The 24107-nt window shown below is 42.8% G+C and overlaps 1 protein-coding gene across 1 annotated transcript in view; it reads left to right on the top strand.

Moving 5' to 3' along the window:
• Window positions 1–24107, top strand: part of cdh4 (cadherin 4, type 1, R-cadherin (retinal)) — a gene marked incomplete at its 3' end in the record, with an annotated part of 174740 nt that overhangs the window by 66616 nt on the left and 84017 nt on the right. The window contains exon 3 of the mRNA XM_079186667.1: window positions 6206–6229. Within this exon, the coding sequence (XP_079042793.1) occupies window positions 6206–6229 (24 nt within the window). The remainder of the gene's footprint in view (window positions 1–6205; window positions 6230–24107) is intronic.

The following is a 24107-nucleotide window of genomic DNA, read 5'->3' as shown; positions in this document are numbered from 1 at the left end:
CGTGCACACCGACACATAGGTACACATGCAACCACACATACACACACACCAGCCGGCACTCCTGTAGTCCCACTCCAATTATGGCAGCATCTCACCCGGGAAGAAGCCCACTTACCCAGCATTCACTTTATGAATAATTGATTGTTTGTGCCAGTGTTATATTTGTAAATACACGTTTGCTCTCTGATTAATAGTTTTCTAGACATACTCATTTGTTCAATTTGATTAGACTCTTAAATGTATTATTTATTAGCTGAAAATGCTCTCCGGTTATTACTCATCGCAAGGGCAACAAGAAGATGTGACATAAGGACGCATCTGCACGCAAACAGACGTGCTCTCATCAGTCCACACTCGTCACATGGCAGGTGGCGGCGTGTGTGTGTGTGTGTGAGATTTAACACGTTGGCTCGGATGTTGTGAACATTTGAACTGCCTGTGTTAGCGCATGTCTCTCCGACTCACATCTGTGGATGCACCGATACACGATCCGATATTGACTCGAATATCCGGATCAATTATCGGTGACCAAGAAGCCGGTCTATTCAAGTCAGTTCTATGTTTACACACTTTATGCGTTATAGACTTAGGGTTCGGTTTAGGGTTTAAGTTTTGACCAATTTGTTGCTGTATTAAAAAGGTTTACACTTGAACAGTGATTCCTGTCTATTTTGAAGATTTACTAAGTTGCACAATTTGTTATTTCATTAATAAATAACAATTTAGTACATGTATACATATGTTTGTGTTCTTGTTTTTGTTTATCAAAGTTAGGAAAGTAACTTTTAATTCAAACCTGTTTGTTTCCCTACAAATAAAAGAATGATCCCTGTCACTTCCACACAGTGAGGCTTATTGATTAAGCACTGTATGGGATCGGTACTCGGTATTAGTATCTGTATTGGGACTGAACAAGTCGGATTGGTGCATCCCCACTCACAGCTAGGCCGGTGTATGGCAACAAATAGAAAGTGAATTAGGTGCGTATCCTTCCGCTAGGTTGGGTTGGGTCCAACCTAGTCCAATGTCAGGAAAAAAAATATGGAAAAAGAAAGCTGTTTTTGGGCAGCTCTTTTTCCAAAAATTGCATCATGTTGATGAGCAGCCATTTAAATATACAACATGTATTTAGGTCAAGTTGCAAAGGACATTTATCTGTATGACGATTATTCGTCAACTGAAGTTTCATTCATTTCAGAATTTTGACTACATGGATTGAAGCCATTTTAATGCAGAAATGCCAAACATTTAGGCTGCCATTCACAACAATACAGTAACAGTCTGTGGATGTAAGCCTCCATGGCCAAGTGCAGCGAAAAAGGTTATCAAACAGACGATGCGGATGTAATTTGGTGTTTCCTGGGAGCTAGAAATGTTGTCTTCATGTCATTGGTGAAGGGAATGAGAAAATGTGACCTTTTGGGCGACTTTGCAATATGTGGAAGTGTGCACTATCACTTGCTTTGACTGATTCCTCTCACAGCAGCTGTTTTGAAGAACTGGGTCGAATGTGTTTAAAAAGAAAACTGATAGTGGGGTTCAGACAGGAATGCAGGACGTTTTTCTGGAACTTGTGAGCAAAAGATGACACGAGCAGCACAAGACTGTCACTGTGACAGGCCACATACCCCTTTTTCAGTGCTGCTGATTTAATGTTCTCTAAATATAAAGAGAACATTGATAGAATAAAAGTCTTTTGTGTCTCTCTATCCTATTTTAGTCGCTGCACAGCTCCTGAGGAATTTGTAAGGCAGTGTAAATTAAAACTGTGGTCGGCATGTCTAAATTATCTGCAATTCAATACCCTCAAATGCTCCATGAATCAACTTATCCAGCTGCAACGGATCAGCTTGTCCCACTGATGTGATTTTTCCATCAATGGAATGGCAGAATATGCATGCTTTAGTGGGTTTTTCTTCTTTCTGCCTCCAGGGAGTGCACTAGCTAGCTATCGGAGATGATAAAAAAACACACACACATTTAAGATCATGACTCTGAGCGTGTGCAGTCGACATAAAGGACTACTAAAGCATACTTGTAGTCCACCACTAAATAAGTACAACAACTCAACCGCGGGTGTTTGTTGACCAGTTTCCCGCCATGCAATCTGTTTCACAAAGGTTGATTTTTGTTGTTATGATGATCTATAATAATGATTCATGATATACAATACACAAATAGAGTCGCAAAGTCACCATGGAGATCTTACACACGATGCATAGATGTACATCTCTGTAAAGCAGACATTTTAACTTGTCATACTCGGAAAAGCACAAGTATTACAACATGTACAATGGCTCCTATTAAGCCGTGACAGTGAACACCAAGACCCCAAAACCAAAAGCAGCTAAATGGAATTCAGCCATAATTTAAACTAGTTTTTTTTCCTACTGTGACAAGTCAAAATGTCTATATTAATGACTGGTTGATTTGTTGAAGCCCCTACTCATCCATGTGTACAGCTACGCAGATGTTTTGCGTTAATCTGCCTGATTGGATGTCTTCTCGGGATGGTGTGGGTGTCAACGGATTGACTTCTTCTTGACCCTTCTTTTAGCTTTGCTGCACCTGTCAGGTTGGTAAAGCGGTAAAAAAAAAGAAGTGTTCTCACAGTAGGGTTGTTGATATGTCAAAATTGATTTCCTTCTGAATTCAAGTTTCTCTCTTTCATCGAACTAAGACTTGCCTTATTAACGCATCGTACGGTAAAACCCACTTCATTCAAACTGGACAGAAGCAAATACAAAATTTAAAAAAATCACCAAAATCGTCTTGGTAAGTGTTTCCGCTATTCCAACAATCACCAACTCTGGTTGGGTTGAAATGAAACCCTTAATTCACTGAGTAAGATGTGAAATATGCCGTTTCGACACGCCGGTTTCCCCGCTGTGCAGTGCACTTAGTTTTAGCACCGTGCCAGCTGCTCGCTGTGCAGCGGCTCGCACTCATTCTTCCGAGGCAGACCATTTCATTAGCAAAATATAATGACATAAATCGCCCCTCCAAAAAAAACCGGCGGTAGACTCAACATTTCGCCGATAGCCGATACATTCGTCCGATCACCCAGCCTCGTCTCAGTTTCCACCCAACTTTAACAAAACATGGATCCAATGAGCCAAAGTAAATGAAAACGCATGCGAAGGTGTGCAGGGACATTAATGGAATACTTTCTTAATACCAAATCAGGCATTTTTGAGTATTCGAACATTGTGAGTAAGGCTGTGTCTGATTTGGCTCTTACAGCATGTACACTGCTTATTGTTGAAAACCTTGAGACCTGTGGCAAACAGGTTGTGGACGAATGCCCAGAAACTCAATGGGGAAGGGTGTGGGGGTTGTCTCAGTTACAAAACTGACAGACATTGTGCATCATTAGTGTGTGTTTGTATGTGTGTGGGTGTGTGTGTGTGTGCGTCATGATAGTGTGTGTTGCTGTGCTCCTTGGGAGTGCTAGCAGGCTAACTGAAGAGAGAAGGAGAAGCAGCGCCGCTCTGCACCATATGCCAAATATGAGCCTGCCTGCCAAGTTGTGGGGGATACTGGCAAGTGCTAGCAAGGCTGAATTCTTGACAGAGGGAGATGAATAATTGAACATGCGCGGAGCGAAGTTCTGTTGGGATAGATTGGGGTGGCTGTATACGCGGAGAAAGGGAATGGAGATGCTGCTTACGAGCAAAACTCTCATTCAGTGATGTGCTCTTAGTAAACAAGTCCAAAAGTTGCAGGGAATTTAAAGATTAACTTGAATGGATTTATGGCGAGACACATAGGCATTTTTTTGCATTTTGATGTTTACATCTACATCCAAAGAGGCCAAAAGCTGTCATCAAGCTTACAAGTTTGCAGAGAAACCCGAGAAAATCAATATACATCCCAAAGAAATGAGGGCTGTTTGAAGAAAAATCTGTACAACTTAATCAATTGAGTGGAGGCAACTTTTCAAACGGGGTACGTGTTTATATTCAAGTAGTAATAATTTAGCAGACACTTCAATCGAGATCAGCCTGCAGCACATGTAGCAGAAACATTTTACAGGCTCTAATACTTCTGAGACCTTACACCTCTTAACATTAGTCCAACCCAGTCTCCTGACAACAGATATTGTTAATTATTTAAACAAGAGAATATATTTTTCGCCCATATGTTTAAAGCAGGTGTGTACAGTATACATGGCTGCAAGCTAAACAGGTGGAAGAAAATTAGCAGCTCGAACTCAGAAATGTTGTTTAGCACAGCGCCATCCAACATGGCTGTTCAAGTGGTGATTGCTTGTAGCTTATGAGGCATTTTCCCATATGTTGCAGGTTTCCATTGGATTTTAGTTCATCCTTTGAGGAGTCGGTCATCATTCAGCAAATCCACTAAATATCTCCTGACAGCACACCGTAGAATCCTCCTTGTGCTTTGAGTAAGAGTAAAACAGGACAAAGAGTCTACCACCAGCAGGTCTGTGAGGCTGCACTCAGACACAGTGGTGCTTCCAGCGAACTGCTAACGTCAGCATGCTAATACATTTGCTCACGATGACAATCACGCTGATGATTAGCAGGTTTAATGTTTTCCATGTATGCGATTTAGTGTGTTGGCATGCTAACATCTGCTAATTAGCATGAACCACAAAGTGTATCTGAGGCTGATCGGTCAGGTAGAAATGTGACCTAATGGTGGTGCTGCACCAAAGTTATTACAATCCTGAGTGGATCAATGGATGCACTGAATGTAGTTGATACATTTTACACAAAGCCATATCAACCTGATATCGGTGCTGGTCAGTAGGATCATATTGACGACAGAAGGCATGGTTGACGATGGTTTTTCCTCGGCAGATATCAAGGCTATTTTAATTACTATCACAACTTACATGTTTTGAAAATAATCTCCACAATCTGAGCCGTTGCTGTTTAGAGATGTTTCTGGTGGAGCGGCATGTGTCCGCCCACTGAGTCCTGTATTACAAACCAGTTTGCCATTATCTTGTTTCCATGGATCTGACGCCTTGTATCTCCTTTCGTCATATGCCTGCTCAGTAAAACGTTGCTGTATTTTGAAAGTAGAAATATGTTCGATACAAGATGTTCTTTCACACTAAGACTAAGTCTTAGTCTATGTTGGCATTTCACCGGTGTGCTGTGACGCAGCTTACCCCTCCCCCCTCCTACTACTGCCGCCCTGTGGTGATTGGACGATATGAATAGAAACAATCGCCGACCCTTGGAGGATTTGTCTTCTGGGTACAATGAATGTGTGTCCAAAATCCATCCAATAGTTGTTGAGATGTTTTAGTCTGAACTGATGCGGTGGACTGAGCCAGGCCTCTAATGTGGCTTAGAACGGGGACAATTGGATTCTTTCCAGCATTTCTCGACAAACTTTTGTGAGACAGCAAAGTTCAAACAAAACTGCTCTTGTGAGAGGGGAAGCTGAGAGCCAGTGAGCCTTTTCTTTACACTTTTTTTTTTTCCATCACAGGAATACTGGGATTCATGATGCCCAAAACAAGCAGATCCTAAACTAAATGTGATCAGAGTAGGTAATGCTTTCTAGATTAACAATGTAAGCAATAAATGCAAAAGTGAGCCATGGAAATTATCTCTGATCAAATCTGCTTGAGCAACTCTACTGGAGGACACGAGAAGGGCAGGCAATAAGGGGAGAGACGTCAAGAGCCTCCACGGCTGCCTCTCCTCATGGCCACCCAGCTGTGGTGCCATGGCCTGAATAAATACCGCCCACGACGATGTACATAAGTGCGTGCGATACGCATATGCAATATCCCGCACTTCTCTTGTGTTTCATTGAGCACAAGAGCAATGTAAGACCTCGCAATAAGCGTTTGAAGATAATGATGAATCCCACTGCTTGAGGCAATGACAAGAAATGTAAGATAGAAAACAAACTGTATTCTGGTTAAATGGTGCTGCCTGGGTAATAGACAAAGACAAATGTGAGCAACTACGCAGTTGTGACAGCAAATTTTCTCTGATAGTAGCCCCACGTTCTGTATACTGTATGTCACTGTCTGGCTATTGCCTGTGACTACCTATTAATCCCCAGAAATTGATCTGTTTTCTTTTCTCTTGTTCAGCAGTGACTTTGGCATTGCAATGCCACTTTTACTGAAGCCTATTATGTTCTAATCATCATTCTCTCTCCCCTTTCCCCTTACCCTTTCCCCCCCCCCCCTCTCTTTGTCTTTTGGTGACAGATACCACCCTGTCCAGCGAACGTGGTAAGTACTGCCGCCGCCGCCGCCGCACACCCCCTTGATTTAGAGCCATCTGAGCGTGGACCGGCTACAGCGGATTGGCTGTTTGCGTTGATGTGGAAGGAACCATTCTCAGATGTTAGTCTCAGTGGGCGAGCGCCGCGCCACAAACATCATTTCACCAGGAAGCTATTTTCCTCTCCATCACATTGCGTGTTTCGGCAAATGTTGAAACGGGGAGGAAAACATCAAGCGAAGGCAATTATAAAAGCAGCATCCACAGACCCATGTGGCCAATCACATCAATTTGAATTTAGCATATTTTCCGTGCACACATTTTGCCTCGACCTACTTAGTCAATTTACCCCCTTTTGACTCCAATAGTATTCAATAAGGAGCCAATAAGTGGTTTCTTTTTCACTTTGTCTCATTCCAGCTTTAGTGGAACGCATCTCCATGTAGTCTAAATAGGGAGTCGATGGTTTCTCCCACTGAGGCAGCCTCTCTTTTCCTTTTAATTTGAATTTGGCTCCCCTCTGTCGTGTTGTTATAAATGGCTTCCTGTGCTTGGAGGAGCACTTGAATCATTTCATCAAACAGGTTTAAAGGGAAAGTCCATCTGCAGTTCTGGCTTTGTGTAAATCTTAGGTTTTGTTTTGTGTGTGTGTGTGTGTGTGTGTGTGTGTGTGTGTGTGTGTGTGTGTGTGTGTGTGTGTGTGTGTGTGTGTGTGTGTGTGTGTGTGTGTGTGTGTGTGTGTGTGTGTGTGTGTGTGTGTGTGTGTGTGTGCGCTGGCCAGACATCTGGTTCGCAGTGTAAGCAGTGTGAGAGCGCCTGTGTCGGCCACTCTTCTTCTATAACACTGCTTTGTGCGCTTCGATGTTCCCCACTATACTATGCTATCGTCAGAGTTTCAGTATGGCGCTGAGGCAAGAAGCGATCCCGCTCAACTCGCTCTCCGCTCCATGAAGGATGATGCTTTGGGGTTAAATTGTCGAGCTAAATTGGTGTGGTGGCATCACACGGTGGAGACAAAACACCACACGCTGTGTGTCTGGTCTTTGAAACCTCAAAAGTGGCGAGTGGAAAGAGGTGTGTAAACTTGTGGTTCAGATCAAGCACTTGAGGTTTACTTTTTGTGTGTTTGGTTAACCGCCATTCGCTGGTGGAGGAGACGTTGATCCGCAGCACAGAGAAGCTTGTGTGATCAATTTTTCATTGCCAAGCTAGCGACAGTATGGCACCTTTTTTTCTCCACTCCAGTAAAATTCGAACAAAGAGAAAGGACTAAAAGTCACAATAGGTGGAGATTTGTATTCATCCCAAGTTTTATCCTTGATTTTGACCTCATCTCTGCCTTTCTTAACCGCTCTCACATTAAAACACACGCATGAGTTCCCTCTTCTCCCACACCTCCGTTCCTGTTCTGTACTGCTAAGTAGTCACATCATGTGAATGATGTTCGGCAATGAAAGGCAGGAAAAGAGGAGTGACGTAATGAATGGATTAAAAAAGCAGGTGAGAGAGCAAGAGGAGGAAGTGTCAGGGTAAGGTCTGTGTGCCCTTGGTCCCTTGATGAAACGCAGACAGCAGGCAGCCACCCAGTAGACTGCTCATCACTCACCAGAGCACGCCGCTCAATTCCTGTTTTCATACACGTGCGTTAATGAAATACCAGGAACGTACAAGTCGGCCTAAATACCTGCAGTGCAAAACAGTATAGGCTACTAATTTAGCTCCCTCCCCCTATCATCATGTGCTTAACAAGCTCCTCTCTGCCCCCACTGCAGCGGTGGGGTGTGTTTTTGAGTCGTCTGATAGGCCTCCTCAATGTGAAGTGGCTGCCGGCGCATCCTCTCCTAGCTTAATTGGCTGTACCTGAGGAGGGCAAGGTGTAATTGTGATAAGAGAAAACGCTGTGCTTGGCTGGTTTTAGGGCCCTTATCTATAGTCTCCGGATTGATTATGGTTTTTCTGCCAGCCGCGCAAATTGTTCAACCCCATCAACTGCACTGGAAACCACCTTAACTCTGTCTTGGCCAAACCGCAATGCTATAAACCAAACGGTGCGTGTACTGCTGATTAAGCTACAATATTCTGACCACTGGCTTTAAGCTCTGATCTCTACTTCTTTTTCATGCTTTCTTTATTCTTCTGTTTCCCCTAAAGGCAACAGGGATATATTTGAGACAGTAGTACAGTTTAGCATCTGCTATATCATATTAATGTATTCAAATTAACAAGACTATAATGGATCTCCCTGCGGTTACTTTTATCTCAGTAAGATAATTTTTAAAAAAATCATGATTCCTTTAAATGCCAAAATATATTAAAGCAATAGTTTGACATTTTGGGAAAAATTGCTTTATGTACAGTCTGTCACTCTGTCAGTGACTCCCCCACCCTTCCTCTCTTTGCCGGGTATTGAGTCGTGGTTCGGGCTAAAAGAGCAGCTAATGGGCTGTGAAAAAGCTAGAGCAGAACAGAGCAACAGAAGCTAATGTTCAAAGCCCTTCTGAAACAAAACGAGCGGCGAAGAACCCTGACAAACCCTGCAAAGAGAAGAAAAAGGGCGAGTGGGGGCATCCCTAGTTTCCTCTGATGTGTCAGAGAGGACATTTCTGTCAGCCCAATTCCAGTGAAGCTTTCCTAGCGGCCTTGGTGAAATGGTGTAATTGCCTGCTGGAATGGATCAGGCTGCAGTCTGTAGAGTTTCATTTTCCTATGTAACACAAGATCTTGAACGCTGCTCAACAGTGTTCTGACATTTGCTGTTTCAATCTTTCCAGCTGCAGAGCACAATGCTTAGTAGGGCAAATTCAAGGCTCAGGGATATTGACAAGGCTGCTTGAAATATTACGGTTGGCAATTTTAGCCGGACAAGTTGATTTACCTGCATGCAACCTGAGAGCTTATTGCTCCAAGTGATCTGAGCGATGTAGTTTCACAGCTCGCCTTATTGCTGCTAATTTGAACATGTGTTCATTTGAAGAGTATAGCCTAGTCTACTTAGTAATCTAAGCGTTTCCGTGTTTTATTACACAAAAGGGATAATGTTGGAAAAAAGCATTAAATGCCTTTGCCAAGGAGAAGCTGTGTGGAATGCAATTCTTGATCATTTGCAAGCAGTTTTCTCTAAAATATAGTGAAGCGTGCGACCCCTTCTGCTTCTCTTCCCCCTCAGTACTAATTAAAGCTGTTTTTCTGCAGCGGATCTTGAGCTGATGAAGACAGCCACTAAGAGCTCTTGAAGTGAAGTCACACAGGACCTGTATGGCAGATGGTTTGTGCAATAGTATGTGCAAAGAGAGAAAGAAGCAAAGAAGGAAATAAACAAGCATAAAAATGGCAGCCTGTCTCCAGAGAGAAGCTCCTATTTTCCACCCAATTTAAGACTTACCATTTCCAAATGTTCAAACTTTTCCTCAAAAATGCTGTCAAACCTACGGGAGACCAAGGAAAACATCAGATCTTGTTCTGTGCAGGATCTTTTGCACACCATCTACCAAAAAAAACTATTGAGACAAGTATTTCTCAGTGAAAAAAAAAGAAAAAGAAAAGTGCTGGGAACAGCTTGATCTCGTGGCTTTGACCACCTCTCCCAGCTGAATGGAAACAAGCTTTGCTACTGCCTTTCGCTACAAAGGCTGAGCGTGCAGAGGGTCAAGGCTCAGAGGACAGTGCCTAATGGCTACAAGTCCGGCTTTCCCCAGTGGATTACATGTCTCAAAAAGATGTCTTAAAAAGACTTGATCAGTGTTTTCCTTGAGAAAAGGCCTCTATTTGTGATGCAGATGACAGCAGACAGGAAACGTTCTGGAACCAAAGGCGGCTAAGGCTTTTTGCTGAGGTCCAGAGCAGATTATACACAATGCAAGCTTTCCCTCACCAGACCACTTTAACGTTGAATGTGCTTTTACATCACCTGCCAAAAAAACAAAACATCATCTTTGTTGTGAGGCTTTTGTCAGTCATATCTATCTCCGCATGGTTAGCTGCTTCCATCTCCATTCTGCATCTCTATAATTTCAGCCATGGTGTATACTTGACCAATTAGTTCGCACTTCATTTTAACAACCGGACTGGGACTAATGAAGCCACATTTCCTGGGTTTAATTATATCAACATTATCGGATATTATGAGGAACAGGAAATAGCAGAGCACACTTTAGTATCTCTCCCTTCCATAATCACCTCCTGCTGTGGGAGACTTTTCCCTCCCCTGCTCTCACTCCTTCCCTTTACTGTAAATATCTCTCCTCTCTCCTCCGCTCGGTACTTTCAGACACATCCTTGCCTTCTCTCAGCGACATTGGCCGGACGGCACAGAAGCGTTTAGGGCCTGTGAGACAAGGCTGGTCTGGGTAAATCCCTACACAAATTAGAGTGTAGAGACCATTATTAAAGGCAATTGCCGCTGCTTGCTACCAACAGTTAAATTACAATGTCTCTTGAACAAAAAAAGCGAGCAGTTTTTTTACTACCCCCCTCTTTCCCTCCCTGGCAGAGCTGCGCACTGGAGCGAGTGCAGCTTTGGAACTGTGTCATCCTTCAAGATCTGGGGTGGAATTATAATGTACTAGGGAGCTGACATTTGCATGAGGCTTGGCCCTCAAAGAGGCATGCTCATGATTGGCACCCGGGTTTGCACAAAGAGCATCAATTTTCTTCATTTTTTTTTTAAAAAAAAGGAGGAAAAAAAAGCCTGGTGTTTTAACACACATTTCACCTCAGATGCTCAGCTCCTCAGAGGCGTACGAAATATTCTCGTTTGCGCTCATGTGAAGTATACTGAGGCGATTTCTGTGGCTGGCTTTTTAACTCCTGCGTTTGGTTCTTTTTTCTGTCAAACGGTTATTTCAGCGGGAACGGGTTGGTTGTCAATCACAACCACCTCTCAGTGTTTCTTACTAGCACAGATTACTGTGCCACTTCATGCACTGACTTCCGTGTGTGTGCAAATGAGCATGCATCCTGCATCTGTGTGTATGTGTGTGTGTGTGTGTGGGTGGATGCATGTGTGTATGCATGTCAGACATTTTATGTTATAAGAACTAATCTGCCACTTCTGTAAGATTACTGCTGGAGCTGCCGGCATGCGGCGCACGTCAACATTTCAGCTGACAGAACCTGCTGGTTTCCTGTTTCCTTGACGTTTATCCGAACCGCACCTACCTCTATCACTTTAATCAACCCTAACTTGACAAATCATTTGAACTCTCTCTGACTCACTTCTTCACTGCTGCACTGAGTTTGTTGTTTGGCAGATTTGGTATGTGGAGCACATCCAGTCTCGCTTTTTTTCCATTAACAACACAATACTGTTGTGTAATTATTGCTCATCGGCACTTGAAAGCAGATAAAAGGTGGAGAATTCACCAATGATCTTGCAACAGTTAATTACTGTCCAGCGAGTTTGTTCAGGTGTACTTGTTAACGTGATCAATTGTCTCGTTTGTTTTTAGAAAACGGAGCGCAAACTTCTGCTTAACGATGGTTAAATTGTAATTGTGATCATAAATGTATCAACTCTCCCATAAAAATGCTACGGGGACTTTAACTTTCTGTATGAATCATGCAATGTTTAGTTAATGTACATCAACCGCAGTCTTTTGTTATAACAGTAAGTCCACCAAAAACAGGACGTTCCTTTTTCATCTTTAGGGCTCAGACACTGAAATAGCTCCAGGACTACAATGTAATCCAATGCAAAGTATTACCACTCATTTTAAGGGAAGAGAGGGAGAACTGTGAAACACGCTGTAAAGTATTCTCCCCGGAAAAAGATAAATGAAACAAGCGTTTTCTGTGAAGTCTGAAGAGGCGTACTTTTCTCACCTATGACAAAACTCTAATTTCCTTTGCTCCCCAGTCTCTCAACTGCCAGAATCACTTTCCTGCTACGATTTTCTCCCATGTCATCCCAAAAAGCACATTCAGCGCTCACCTGTGAGTCAGGCACGCACGCAGGGCAGCATATGGCCATATATGGAAAGAAGAATTAAAGATAATAATCTTGTCACTGTGGATTCTCAGAGATTCTTGTCTTCCATTTTTGTTTTTGATCACACTGAATATGACCGTCTGTTGAGGTGTTTACAGTAGAGGCTTCATACAGTCTGCAGTGCAGTGTTTTTTTAATGAATATTTGAAGGTTCTCATCTGCATTTACGTCTGTCAGTGATTTCCTGCATTTTCCACAATGCTTTTCGACAATCTGCAGCACTTTTTCCATTCATCCGTGGTTTGTATGTGACCAGAATAAATTCAGCTCCATATTCAATGATTATTGTTCATGGTGCTACACAAACACGCTTACGGCATTACTCTATGGATGGATTACCACAGAGGATGAATCCTGATGACCTCTGTGATCCACTGACTTTTTTAATCAGGTCAAAATGTGTCAATTCTTTGGTTTATTATCAAATACCTGCTAAACTAATAACATTCCCATCAGCCTCAGCTGTACTTTGCATTTAATTAGCAAACTAATTAGCAAGTGCTAGCATGCTACTTGAACATGGTCAACATTATGCCTGCTAAACATCAGCATGGTTGCATTGTGAGCTTGTTGACGTTAGAACTTAGCTCAAAAGCAGCACAGTTCGTTTGTGTTATTTGAACTCGGAAATATGTAGTAAAAAGAATGATCACTCTTTGTTTCACAGTGTCAAGACTACATACATACCGGAGGCCAACATGTACTGGTGCAGATTGCACATTTGTTAATTAGGTTTTAGTTTTTGTGATTTCTTTTAGTTTTTTATTCAGTAACTTTCTTGCGTTAAGCTAGATGTGTGCTGGAATAGCGAACATGTATATTGTATGTATATGAATATAGCTAACACCAGTAACCTGTTTCATGTGTTGAGGTTTTGTCGGATGAACAGCTCTTGTAAAACAGGTAGTATTGGTGACTCGTCCAAAACGGTCCCGTTGTTGTCCTTCCCTCATCCTCCATCATCTTTTCCATGCCCCATCATATCAATGTCCCAATTCATTTTGAATTGATTGAACCGTTCCGCACCACTGATGTTTTTCCTTTTAGGGCCGGAGGAAAGACAGCATATTGCTGGCTCAACCTTTCCAAAAAAGCCCCTGTACAAACTGTTTTTCTTCACCCCACTCTTACACCTCCATCACTCTCACCCACTCTGTAGATTAGCTCTGCACTGTGCTGGTGGAAGAATGAGGCCAGCGAAAATCAAACATTAATCAGCCGCTGTTTTATAAGGCAGAGGGAGCGCCTGCACTCCCTGGGTCCCCCTCCTTCTTGCCCTTAGCCTGCCCTACCACCGAATGTTAATGTGGCCGCCATTACTCATTTATGAGCTGCCCGCTGCTCGTTGCCCAGAGCCTGGTGTCCGGGCCCCGGCTGGCATGGCAGGAACGCTGCTGTTGGACGACCGTGCCAAGGCATTCAGTGGTGGCAGGGCCAGGTTTGTTTTAATAACAGAACATGGGTCGGTGGGCCGTGCTGTTAAACTGTCTGAAATAAGACTCTGGTGTTATTGGAGAGGTGGGCAGTTGTGAATATGGTTTAGCATTTAGGTGATGTATAGAGTAAGAAAACACAAGTGGGAAAACAACGCTGTCATCACTCTTTTCACATAAGCCCAAATGCGAGCTGTCCAATTTTTATTCATTAAATGGGCAATATGATATGATGTATTCACATTTGGATGGTTGTAATTGGACATAAATCTTGCTAAACCGCCTCCATGGTGAGACTAAGTACCTGGATATGTGCAGACAGGCAGCTTTGCAGAGTGAGAGTGAGAGTGAGAGTGGTTGTTCTTGGTAGCCGGAACAGAGAGCGCAGCGGCAGTCATTCTTAGTCTCGGTAGCGACATCAAAAGAAGCGAGTGAGCGCAAGGTGAAGACACACAGACACTCCTAGACTGTGTGTCAATGCTATTAGGGGCTGGGCGGCAGCAAATTGTTTACAACTCGCTGCTAATAAGATGGAGGTTCTGGTTATTGCACCAGATGAAGTCTTCCCTATACGATCAAGCAGAGTATTGGTCCCACTTTATCCGGCATAATCTAGGGGTAATATTTCACCAATCCTTGTCGTTTGACCGCCATGTTTAGCAGCTGTCTAGAACTTGCTTCTACCACCTAAGAAATATATATATATATATATATATATATATATATCAACAACTGAACTAGAGATGATCATACATGCCTTTATCTCTTCTCGCATTGATTATTTTCTCCTCACTCCGTATGTCTGCTATTAACCGTAAAATACGGTAATCCAGAATGCTGCCACCAGATTACTCACTAGGTCTCACGTCACCCCCCAGACTCAGATCTGTTTACTGGCTCCCTGAAGCGTGTAGGAACCACTTTCAAATTCTCACTCTCACTTACAGAGCAGTACATGGTCAAACTCCTGCGTATGTGGCTGAACTGCTTCGCTCTTATTTACCCGCCCGCGCTGTCAGGTCAAACGTGTTACATTTTTCTGTCTGTCCCACGCAATCTTATGCCTTAAGACCCGCGGCGACCGAGCATTTGAGGCGGTAGCACCAAAGCTATGCTCTGCCTGCTACCCCTACGGTTTGCTGATTCAGTGAATTTGTTTAAAAATCAGCTCAATACACACCTGTTTAGACTGGCGTTTTGGGTACAATTCATGCTCCAGGTCTGCTTTTAATCTATGTTTTTACTGTGTATTTTACTGTTTATTTGGCTTTCTTAAATAGATTTCATGTTTTAAAAACTGTTCTTGAAGTAAAATATTAGCCCTTGTATGGTCACATTGTTGTATTTATGTTTTCGTCTTTGAAATACCGCTCCTATAGGCGCTTTGTGACTTTAGTCTGTGAAAAGCACTGTATAAATACATTTGACTTACTTACACTCGCTCCTGACAGTGTGTGAAGGGTTGCGACCAGTGTCGGGATGTGTGGCAGAAATGAAGGAAGGAAGGGAAGTGCAGGCATGTGTCTGGACCTGCTGTATGTGTGTAAAGAGAGTAAAGATAAAGAGCAAGGAATAAAAAGGGAGGCAGGTGAGGATTGAGTGTCTTTATGTCGCACGTTGTTTTTGTTTTTTTTCTTGCCTCCGTGCTGCTGTGAGCTCGTGTGCAGCTTGTGACACTAGAGGTGTTGCTTGGTGTGAACTGGCTGAAGATCCATGATCCCACAGACTGTCACGCAATCCCGTTTTTTTCCCAGATGACTTTGCTCTTCTCCCCCCCCCCCCCCCCCCCCCCCCCCGCCCCTTGGCGCTACTGCGTCAATAGAACTGAGTGGATGTAGTCCAGTGGAGCCTTCACTGTTTCCATGCATGTTTAATGCCTGTACTATAGAATTACCACGAATGGCACTCTCTCCAGCACATGTCAACATTTTTGGTGTCACTGTGACTGTGTTCCCTGCTTCCTACAAATGGGTTCCCTCTCGAAACATAACAGGGAGCTTTGAATGGTGTTACACGCTGAATACTTTAAACATAATCAACCGACAGTCGAGCAAGTCAGCCTATAACCGTCACTGCACAAACAGAGTTTCATGTTTATTTTAAGAAAACTTGCCCTAGGAGCATGTCTTCTCCTTCATCTCTCTCTTTCCTATGGAGCCTCATATTTTTGTGGCCTTAGGGGGGATTCTCAGCGTACGGCAGAAACAGGAAGTGTGTAGCCTGTGGCTAAAAGGTAGATACTTCTCCCGGAGTGTTGCACAGTGCACATACACACATGTATACTTCTCGCCTATGGGAGTGCTAATCCCCAAGAGATGAAAGGAGACTCCCACTGCTCTCTGATCCCTGTGTCCTGCTGCGGCGGTTCATTTGGTGCCTGGCGGAGACAGACCACTCCAGTTGGTGCTCCCACACATGGTGTCCTTGACCGACGCACAGACGTGACTTAGGCCAAGCCCCATGCTGATCCTGAAAGTTCCCTATTAGAAATCGATGGCCGCTTGACGCCCCTTTCATTCAAGTGCCCTTTGTATCACCATGGAGAAAGGAAGAAAAAGGAGGGGCAGAGAGAGAGAGAGAGAGAGATAGTGAGTGTGTGTGTGTGTGCGCGCGCTTACTGACAACCCCTCACACCTCCCTGAATCATGGTGCTCCCTCATGGGAAGCCAGGCGTTAATGCTAGATTAACTATCTCCTCTTCATTATAGGAAAGAGTCCTCTGCTCAACCTTGATGCTTTGAAGTGGTGTAAAAGTTCACTTGGAGTCCATTGACCATGTCTGCTTTCATTGTGTTTGTGTCAGTATGTCCAGCCGGTATAATCGTGTACCTCCGGACTACAAGCACAGCAAAGAGACTGCTTAAATAAATGGCCTTTAACATCATTAAATGGGGAGGAAGAAAGGGGAATATTTCCTGGCAGAAAAGCTGCTTCGGCTGCCACGAGGATGAACTCAGTAATAGCCTCCACCCCGGCGCTTCGTCGGCCGCACTGAGAGCTTCTGCGGCTGCTGACTGATGTAGATCTTTGTTGTAGTTCTCCTCAATGTCATGCATTTTAAAGAACTGATAATACACCCCAAGGGCCCTTATTCAGCACAACAGCACTTAATAAGGAAATTGCCAACCTATGTCCTCCACATTTAATCACAAAAACAGTGCAGATGGTTATCTTCAGTTCTGATTACATCCTTAATTCTCTGCTTGACTGCGAGCCTAAATGGTAACCTTCCTTCAGAGAAAGAAAATGAAAGAATCAGCAGTAAGGGATTGCTCAAGGTGTCTCTGTTCTTTCTTGTACCTGATTCCCATGCTAAAGCCCACCTGGTTGCATAAAGCCAGAGGTGCATAAATTCCACTCCAATTTTTGACTTGCAGAGAGAAAAAGAGAGCCAGGCTGTGAGGAGAGTGAAAAGTCTGTGTGCCAATTTTTTTTTTTTTTTTTTTTAAATGAAACCCCCCAAAAAATCTGTACATTTATTTACATTTATTGGTTACAATTTGTTCAACAAAGTTAGGAAGGCAAGGTTTAAGTCAGGCCTGTTGTTTCCTTGTAGATAAATGATCCCAGTCACGTTCACACAGTGAATCAGAGCTTATTAATTTAACACTGGTATCAGATTTTTTACATGTTCTTACCCTTTGAAGGAATTTCTCTCGACATTAAAGGAGAAGATCAATACTACTCTCATGTGTGTACAGTGAATATAAAGTTGGAGCACGCAGCTGGTTGTGTTAGCTTAGCATACATACCGGAAACGGAGGGAAACAGACCTGCATAACCCAGGGTAACGTTTTTTCAGCTTGGTTTTTGTGTTTTTGAGTTACTACACGCCTGAGATTTCCCTCTTTTTCCAGTTTTATGCTAAGCTAGCTGGCTGTTGACTCCAGCTACATATTTAGAGTACAAACATGAGAGTGGTATTGATTTTCTGATCAGACTCTTATCAAGAAGGCCAATAAATGTATCTCCCACAACGTTGAACCATTCCCTGCAAAACGAACGCATGCAGAACAACAGGGCTGAGCGGAGGACAGACGAGGATTTTGCAACAAGGGGGCAACGGTCCATGACCAGACTCATGGGAGGTAAAAAATTGTGTTGAGCATATAATCTGTAGTCTTTATTATGTCCATTATCACCAATTAATTTGGCAACAACATGGTGGTATTTGAAAGAGCTCCCCGTAGCACCTCACAATGAGTCTGCCATCCGGATGTAGCAGCTGGCAGCTGACTTTAAAGCTCGCAGCCTAGTTTAAAACTTGCCGAGTAGGTTAGCTCCACTCAAGCATCTCCAGTTTCACCTTTGCAGAACACATTGCGCTGTACTTTAACCCACTGCTAAAACAGGTGGCACGCAGTCTCCCTGCAAAAAGGACACCTTTGCGAGCTCATAAATAACAATGGTGAATGTTAGGGCCGTGTAGAACACATGGGGGTCACCTCCGCACAAGTAGGGCAGTGTTGTCCGTGGAGGATTGCGCCGCATCCTCCCTCCGTCTATCTAGAAGTGGCTACCATCAGCAGGTTTACAGCAGGAAGCGCCTGGTTAATATTTAGGACGAAGCACACTGAACATTAGTTTTCCCCCAGGCTCTCCTTTCCGTTCCCTCTCTGGTGCCAGCTCTGCGACAGGTGTCTTTTCAGGCCGGGTTGTGATAAATGAAGGGCTGTTTGTCTGAAGCAGAAAATAAAATGCACCCTGTAGGGCAACAAATAAAAACAGGGCTCCTCGACACCTTGACCGGGATTAATCAAACAGTAAAAGGTGCTGTCCTGGGACACAGCCTGTATGTCCATTTATGAAAACAACTCCTCTATTAGTTACTCATTAAGAGTATGATAAAGCACCACAACATCACCTTCTAAGATGTGTTCAATTTGGTATTTTGCCTTGGCGTCAGTTCATCTTAGCATTTTTTTTTTTTTTCTTTACAAATCCTGCTGACAATATGAAAAATAATCTTCATTTAAATAAACAAGCTCTGTCGTGAGTTTTCTCAGCTAATAAACTTCGCCGTGATGACTTTATGTGTTGACACATTATGTAGCCTCACATTTATTGTAGTTTCAGCGCGTGAAAATGTCACTTAGCCTCATTACATGAGTGTGTGTTTTTGTCATCATTACTGTAGGAGTTAATGATGCTGAGAGAGAAGGGCACTGCTCTGGGGTGGCTGGAGGGACAGAAGACATGTACCTGCCTTCTCCTGAGACACTCATTAAGCAGCACAGTGTTCACATCACATCACATCATTGGCTGGGTCCGTAGAGGGCCACATTAGCTGCTTATTTATATTTCTTTGCAAACAAGCATTTGCCTTGCGGGGCTCAAAAGCAGATGCCTTAATAGTCTTGACATAGAGAAAAACAAAATAAGCACCATTGCACCATGGAGGGTCCTGGTGGTTCTGAACTGGTATAGGATTGAAAAGTAACCGATTGTTTTTATATTTAATCAGCATCAGCTCACAGGCTCTCCACACGTCACCTGCCACTCTCTTAGAAGTAGAAATCAGCTTCCACTAGACAAACTATCAGGTTGTCACACTGCCATGATAATAAATCAATCATCACAATTGGACAATATATCTTACTGGGAAAAGTCTGTATGCTGATGTTGATACGCCATATTACCAGAATCACACTGTTTGCATCAGTAATTTGTTCAGAGATTCTACAATTTCTGTGAGAAGTCGCAACCGCTGATGAATGAAATTATTACTCCAATTGTCATGAAAATTGCAAAATTAAAACACATTTGACATTTTCAGACACTCACAATGCAGCCATACACACACACACACACACACACACACACACACACACACACACACACACACACACACACACACACACAGATGCACACACCTCCTTATCCTGTCCACCCCCACACAAATTCACCTGGTAGAACAGAGTGACCTCGTTCTGCCAGAACCCTTCAGTCATCCACAGTGTGCTCACACGCAAGCACGCACACACACACACACACACAGACACTCAGCGAGCTCGCTCCCTTAGCGGACCGGTTAAGTGATTAGCTCAACACTGCACACTGGAAAGGCTGGCTGTGATCACACGGCCTATAGCGTCCTATACCGATGAGCGGGAGATTATCCGCAGATAGCAGCAGCTGATGATCTCATCACTGTCAAGTCAAGATATTTTTAGGACACCCAGTGTTCGCTGAGATGTCTGACAGCCTGTAGGGACCAAGAAGACAGTAAAATATTTGACTGACTGAAAAATGTTTGACTGAGCACTTCAGGCTTCTGAGATGAATTTCAGATTTTGTAATGTCAACATAAATTGAACAATTGTGCGCATGATCGGTCATACGGTCGGCAACGCGAAGAGACATTTTAAGAGGCTTTGGCTCAACTCAAAGGTGCATCCTCGTCGTACTGCCTTTGTTGCTCCTCCTGATGTACACATGCACTTAAACCAAGTAGTTCTTGGATGAAAAAGAAATGATTGGATGTATTTTCCAACGGTAGGCTTCATATGTTGCTCATCAAAAGAAGCTGATGTATGCTATATTTAACCCACCATCTATGAAAACCCGCTCACGACCATCTTGAACAAAAGTTACAAAGAAAAAAAGTGCATTGAAGATTCTTTTGTGTGCTTCTGTAGCCGCCTCACTCCCCGCCTCGTCTCCGGTGAGGTCACTGTAAACAATGTGCATCACCCAAATGAAGCGTCATTATAAAGCTGAAACACAGCAATGAGCCAATGTTGGCGTTGAGGAACTTTGAACTCAGAGATATTTAATGGAACATAGTAAACATAATAAACATAGCTTCCTCAGTGTGTGCATGAATACTGGAAATTAGATAAACGCTACAAAGGTTCTCATATTTTAGCTCACACAACAACAATAAGACTATTTGTATAAAAGCTGTTCCTGCTTTTCACTTTGTATTCAGTTTTTCTTTATTGTTTAAGATTTTTTTTTAACCAGACTTACTCCATTTAGTGCAGTCACATCACGTTGCACATTACAAGTCTAAAAGTCAAAAGATACTGACCACAAAAGCAAATATGTATACAGCCCTCTGTGCCTTTATGCTAGTTAACTAATGAATAAGAATAACATGTTCATACAGTATGATTTCAGTTTCTGGTAAACCAAGTAAATCACCACGGGAGAATTGCCTGTTTTGCGGGTACACAACTGTGCGTGTCATGCCATTATATAGGATTCATGTTTGTGTGTTTATGTATTTTAAGTGTGTATTTTAAAAATGCATCCAGGTTTTTGTAACCAACTCCTTTGTCATTGATAAATGGTGAAAGTTCATTGATCAAGGGATGTTTCTGCTGCCAGCAATCACAGCCTCTTACGCCGTAGCTCCTCCAGTGGAGAGCAACAAAGCATTATGGTCCGTGTAGCACAAGGATATCCAGCAAAGAACGTTAAACATTTCATTTTGCTCTCACTCACGCTCTCCGCTGTCTGTATTCCACAATAAGGATCTTCTTTTGTGTTTCATTCAGTCAACGTGCAGCAGAATTGGGCCTGAAGCACTCGCAGTAGGGGTTGTGCTGTTGCACATTTAAAGTTGTGTACAGGAATGAAGAATAGTTTCACCAACAGTAAGACCTCACTAATCCTATGAATTATCTCTTACTGTGTGAAGTTCTGCCCATTTTGTACAACTCGAGACACTCAGAAACTGAAAAATGATTGGAAGTAAAACGTTTTGATACTCATTTTGTGTGAGGGCTTACATAATGCATACCATTTTATTGAGTGGTACATCGGTGCATTAGTAGCCACTCTGGAAACGGTCTGCACATTTCAGCATGAACATGACTCGCCTCTTCATCCCTTTTTCTCCCCGTCTATTTTCATCTGATCACAAGCCCACCAGCATAATTTTCATACTTTCTCCTTTTATTTTCTTTCTCTCCCCGTTCTTTTTATCTTCCCCTCGCATCTATTTTTCTTAATCCTCCTTTTGTCTTTCCATGTCCTTTGTTTTTCATTTTCCCTTTTTATTGTTGCCTCAAAAACCCTGTGAAGCACCGTGCAGACTGCCGCAGTTTCTTGCGTTAAAAAGTGAAACCTATTAACTGGCAAAGATGTCTCAGGGGAGAACCACTGTGCTTAAATTATACATGATCACTCTCTCAATTTGTTCGCGTCTCTCTTCCTCATTATACATCTCTCTCTCTCTCTCTCTCTCTCTCTCTCTCTCTCTCTCTCTCTCTCCTTCGCTCTCATGACGTCCTTCTCTTTATTTCTTTCACTAAAAATTGTATAAAATGTCATAACCCAAATAAATCAGGAATAGCTGACCAAACACAACACTTAACCAAAATCTATGGATGCTGATGCAACGGAATGTCTTCTCCTACTCTTTGACTTCGAATGTAACTATGAATTTGAGGAAAATACAGTAAAATATATATATATATAGATTCATTCTGCCGTGATTTCCCTATAAAATAAATGGCTAGATAGCTGGATAATAATTATAATTGCTTCATGTCAGGAAGACTTAAAAGGTCAAACCGTTAAACCATAAAGTCTATATGATCAAACAGTCTTCATTCACTTATTTATAGTATGTTTTAATTTCAGGTTGTTTGTGATGATCACATTGTTTCACATTGAATTAAATCTCAAAACACATAGTATTCAAACCTACTAATAAAAGCCGTACAATTATTTTACAGATACATAAGCCAGCGGGCAGTCTTGCCATTGCAACTCTTTTTCTAAACATGAATTCACAGCAGAAGCTTCCTTTTTTCACATGTTCATCAACTTCTGAATAAATCAATAACACAAAGGCCTTTCTATAGCCTGCTGTTCTTGCTATTATAATCCTTATAATAAACTGTATTATAATTTAAAGTACCTTGTGGAGTTGTTGACCATGTGTAGTGCTTTTAAGAGACGCACATTCCTGCTTTAAAAATGTTCCATGAGGAAGGAAATCAGTTTGTTTCACAAGAAAATTCTACAGTTCACCTTTAACCAAGGAAGATCAGCTACAGGGCAGTATTCACTCTGCTGATGCTTTTGCAATTGTTATACATTGATGCTCAGCTTTATATACTGGACATGAATATATTCAAATTGCCCTACCAGCAGTTTATTGCACCTCAATGCTCCAAAATCATGCATATTCAATAATTTATCAGCCCATTAAGGTGATTTATTAAAGATTTTATGTAAATTGTTTGATTCCTTGTATTTGTGAAGGTCATTATATGTGATATCCTAGCTTCGAGCACATATGAGAACACTCTCCAAGTAAATCGATAACAGTTTCAACATATATCACTGGCATAGAGACATGACCTTTGATGTTGTAGTTTATGTGGGCGTGTCTGGGTGCAGGATGAATAGAGCAGAGCAACGGCAGCGCCTCGTATTATTGTCTGCATTAATTTTCTGCAGATTTATGCGAGACGTAGTGGTCGATCCAACCCAACTGCTGGAGGCCATTTACAAAAAAGCAGATGAAATGCAATTTATATATAGGTAATTTCACTATTTTTGACCAAAATCAATTTTTAGCCAAAATAAATTTTTAGCCTTTAGCTTATGAGTAGCTTGTCATACGCCCACAGATGATGCTGCTCTCTGCTATTGTATATGATTTCTCCTGCATTAGTCTCGATCAGCCTGTCATTCTATTGAATGTGTTGTGTTTGTAGAGTAACTTAAATAAGTTTCATATAATATAATAAAGTAAAATAATAAATATGGGCCCTGATGTTCTTTTTCAAATCTCTATTTACCTTCCAGCCTTCAGCTATGATCATTGGGTTGTGACTACAAGTGGACAAAATGAGTTTCCCTCATTGGGTGTCTGGGCTCACCCTCAGGCATGGCTGAGAAGCTCAGACATCCAGGACAAGCTCACTAAACAGAGCCAGTTGAGGTAATTTTGGGCATCAGGACACCTTCCATATGCCTCTCTGTGGAGGTATTCTGGGCACATCCAACTGGGAGGAGACCCGGGTGTATAATCCCTCCCAGAACTGCTGGGAGGAATTATACACCGCTGTCAGGATCCCCCAGGAAGAGCTGGAGGTCGTGGCTGAGTAGGATGTCTGCGTTGAAACCCAGACTCAGATAAGCCGCAGAACAGGGTAAGAAGGAGGGTTGGATGGATGGATTGGAAGGACCTTGGACCTCAGTTGAGGCAGATACAGTAGTTAAAAACTGTACATAAAGCTTTTATTTTGTGTTGGTTTTGGCGCCCCCTGTAAACAAAAGCATTACTGTTACCGTAAGAGAATCTCTTCAGAAAACCTCTCATTTTACTGCAGCAGGGTCTGACAGTCTGCCTCACTCAGTCCTGGGTCTTGTTCTCCCGTGCCTCCCTTCCCTCCAGTGGGCCCAGCAATGCGGCCTGGCCCTCCAGCAGCGTGGTGACGGTGTTGGCTCCCAGCGGGGACCAGCGGAGCAGCGAGGTGAAGCTCTTCTCCTGGTCGGAGGAGG

This window comes from Pholis gunnellus (genome assembly GCF_910591455.1).
Source record: "Pholis gunnellus genome assembly, chromosome: 3".
Classification (NCBI taxonomy): Eukaryota; Metazoa; Chordata; class Actinopteri; order Perciformes; family Pholidae; genus Pholis; species Pholis gunnellus.
The sequence above is the reverse complement of the archived record's forward strand: the minus strand, read 5'-3'. Positions and strand labels throughout refer to the sequence as shown.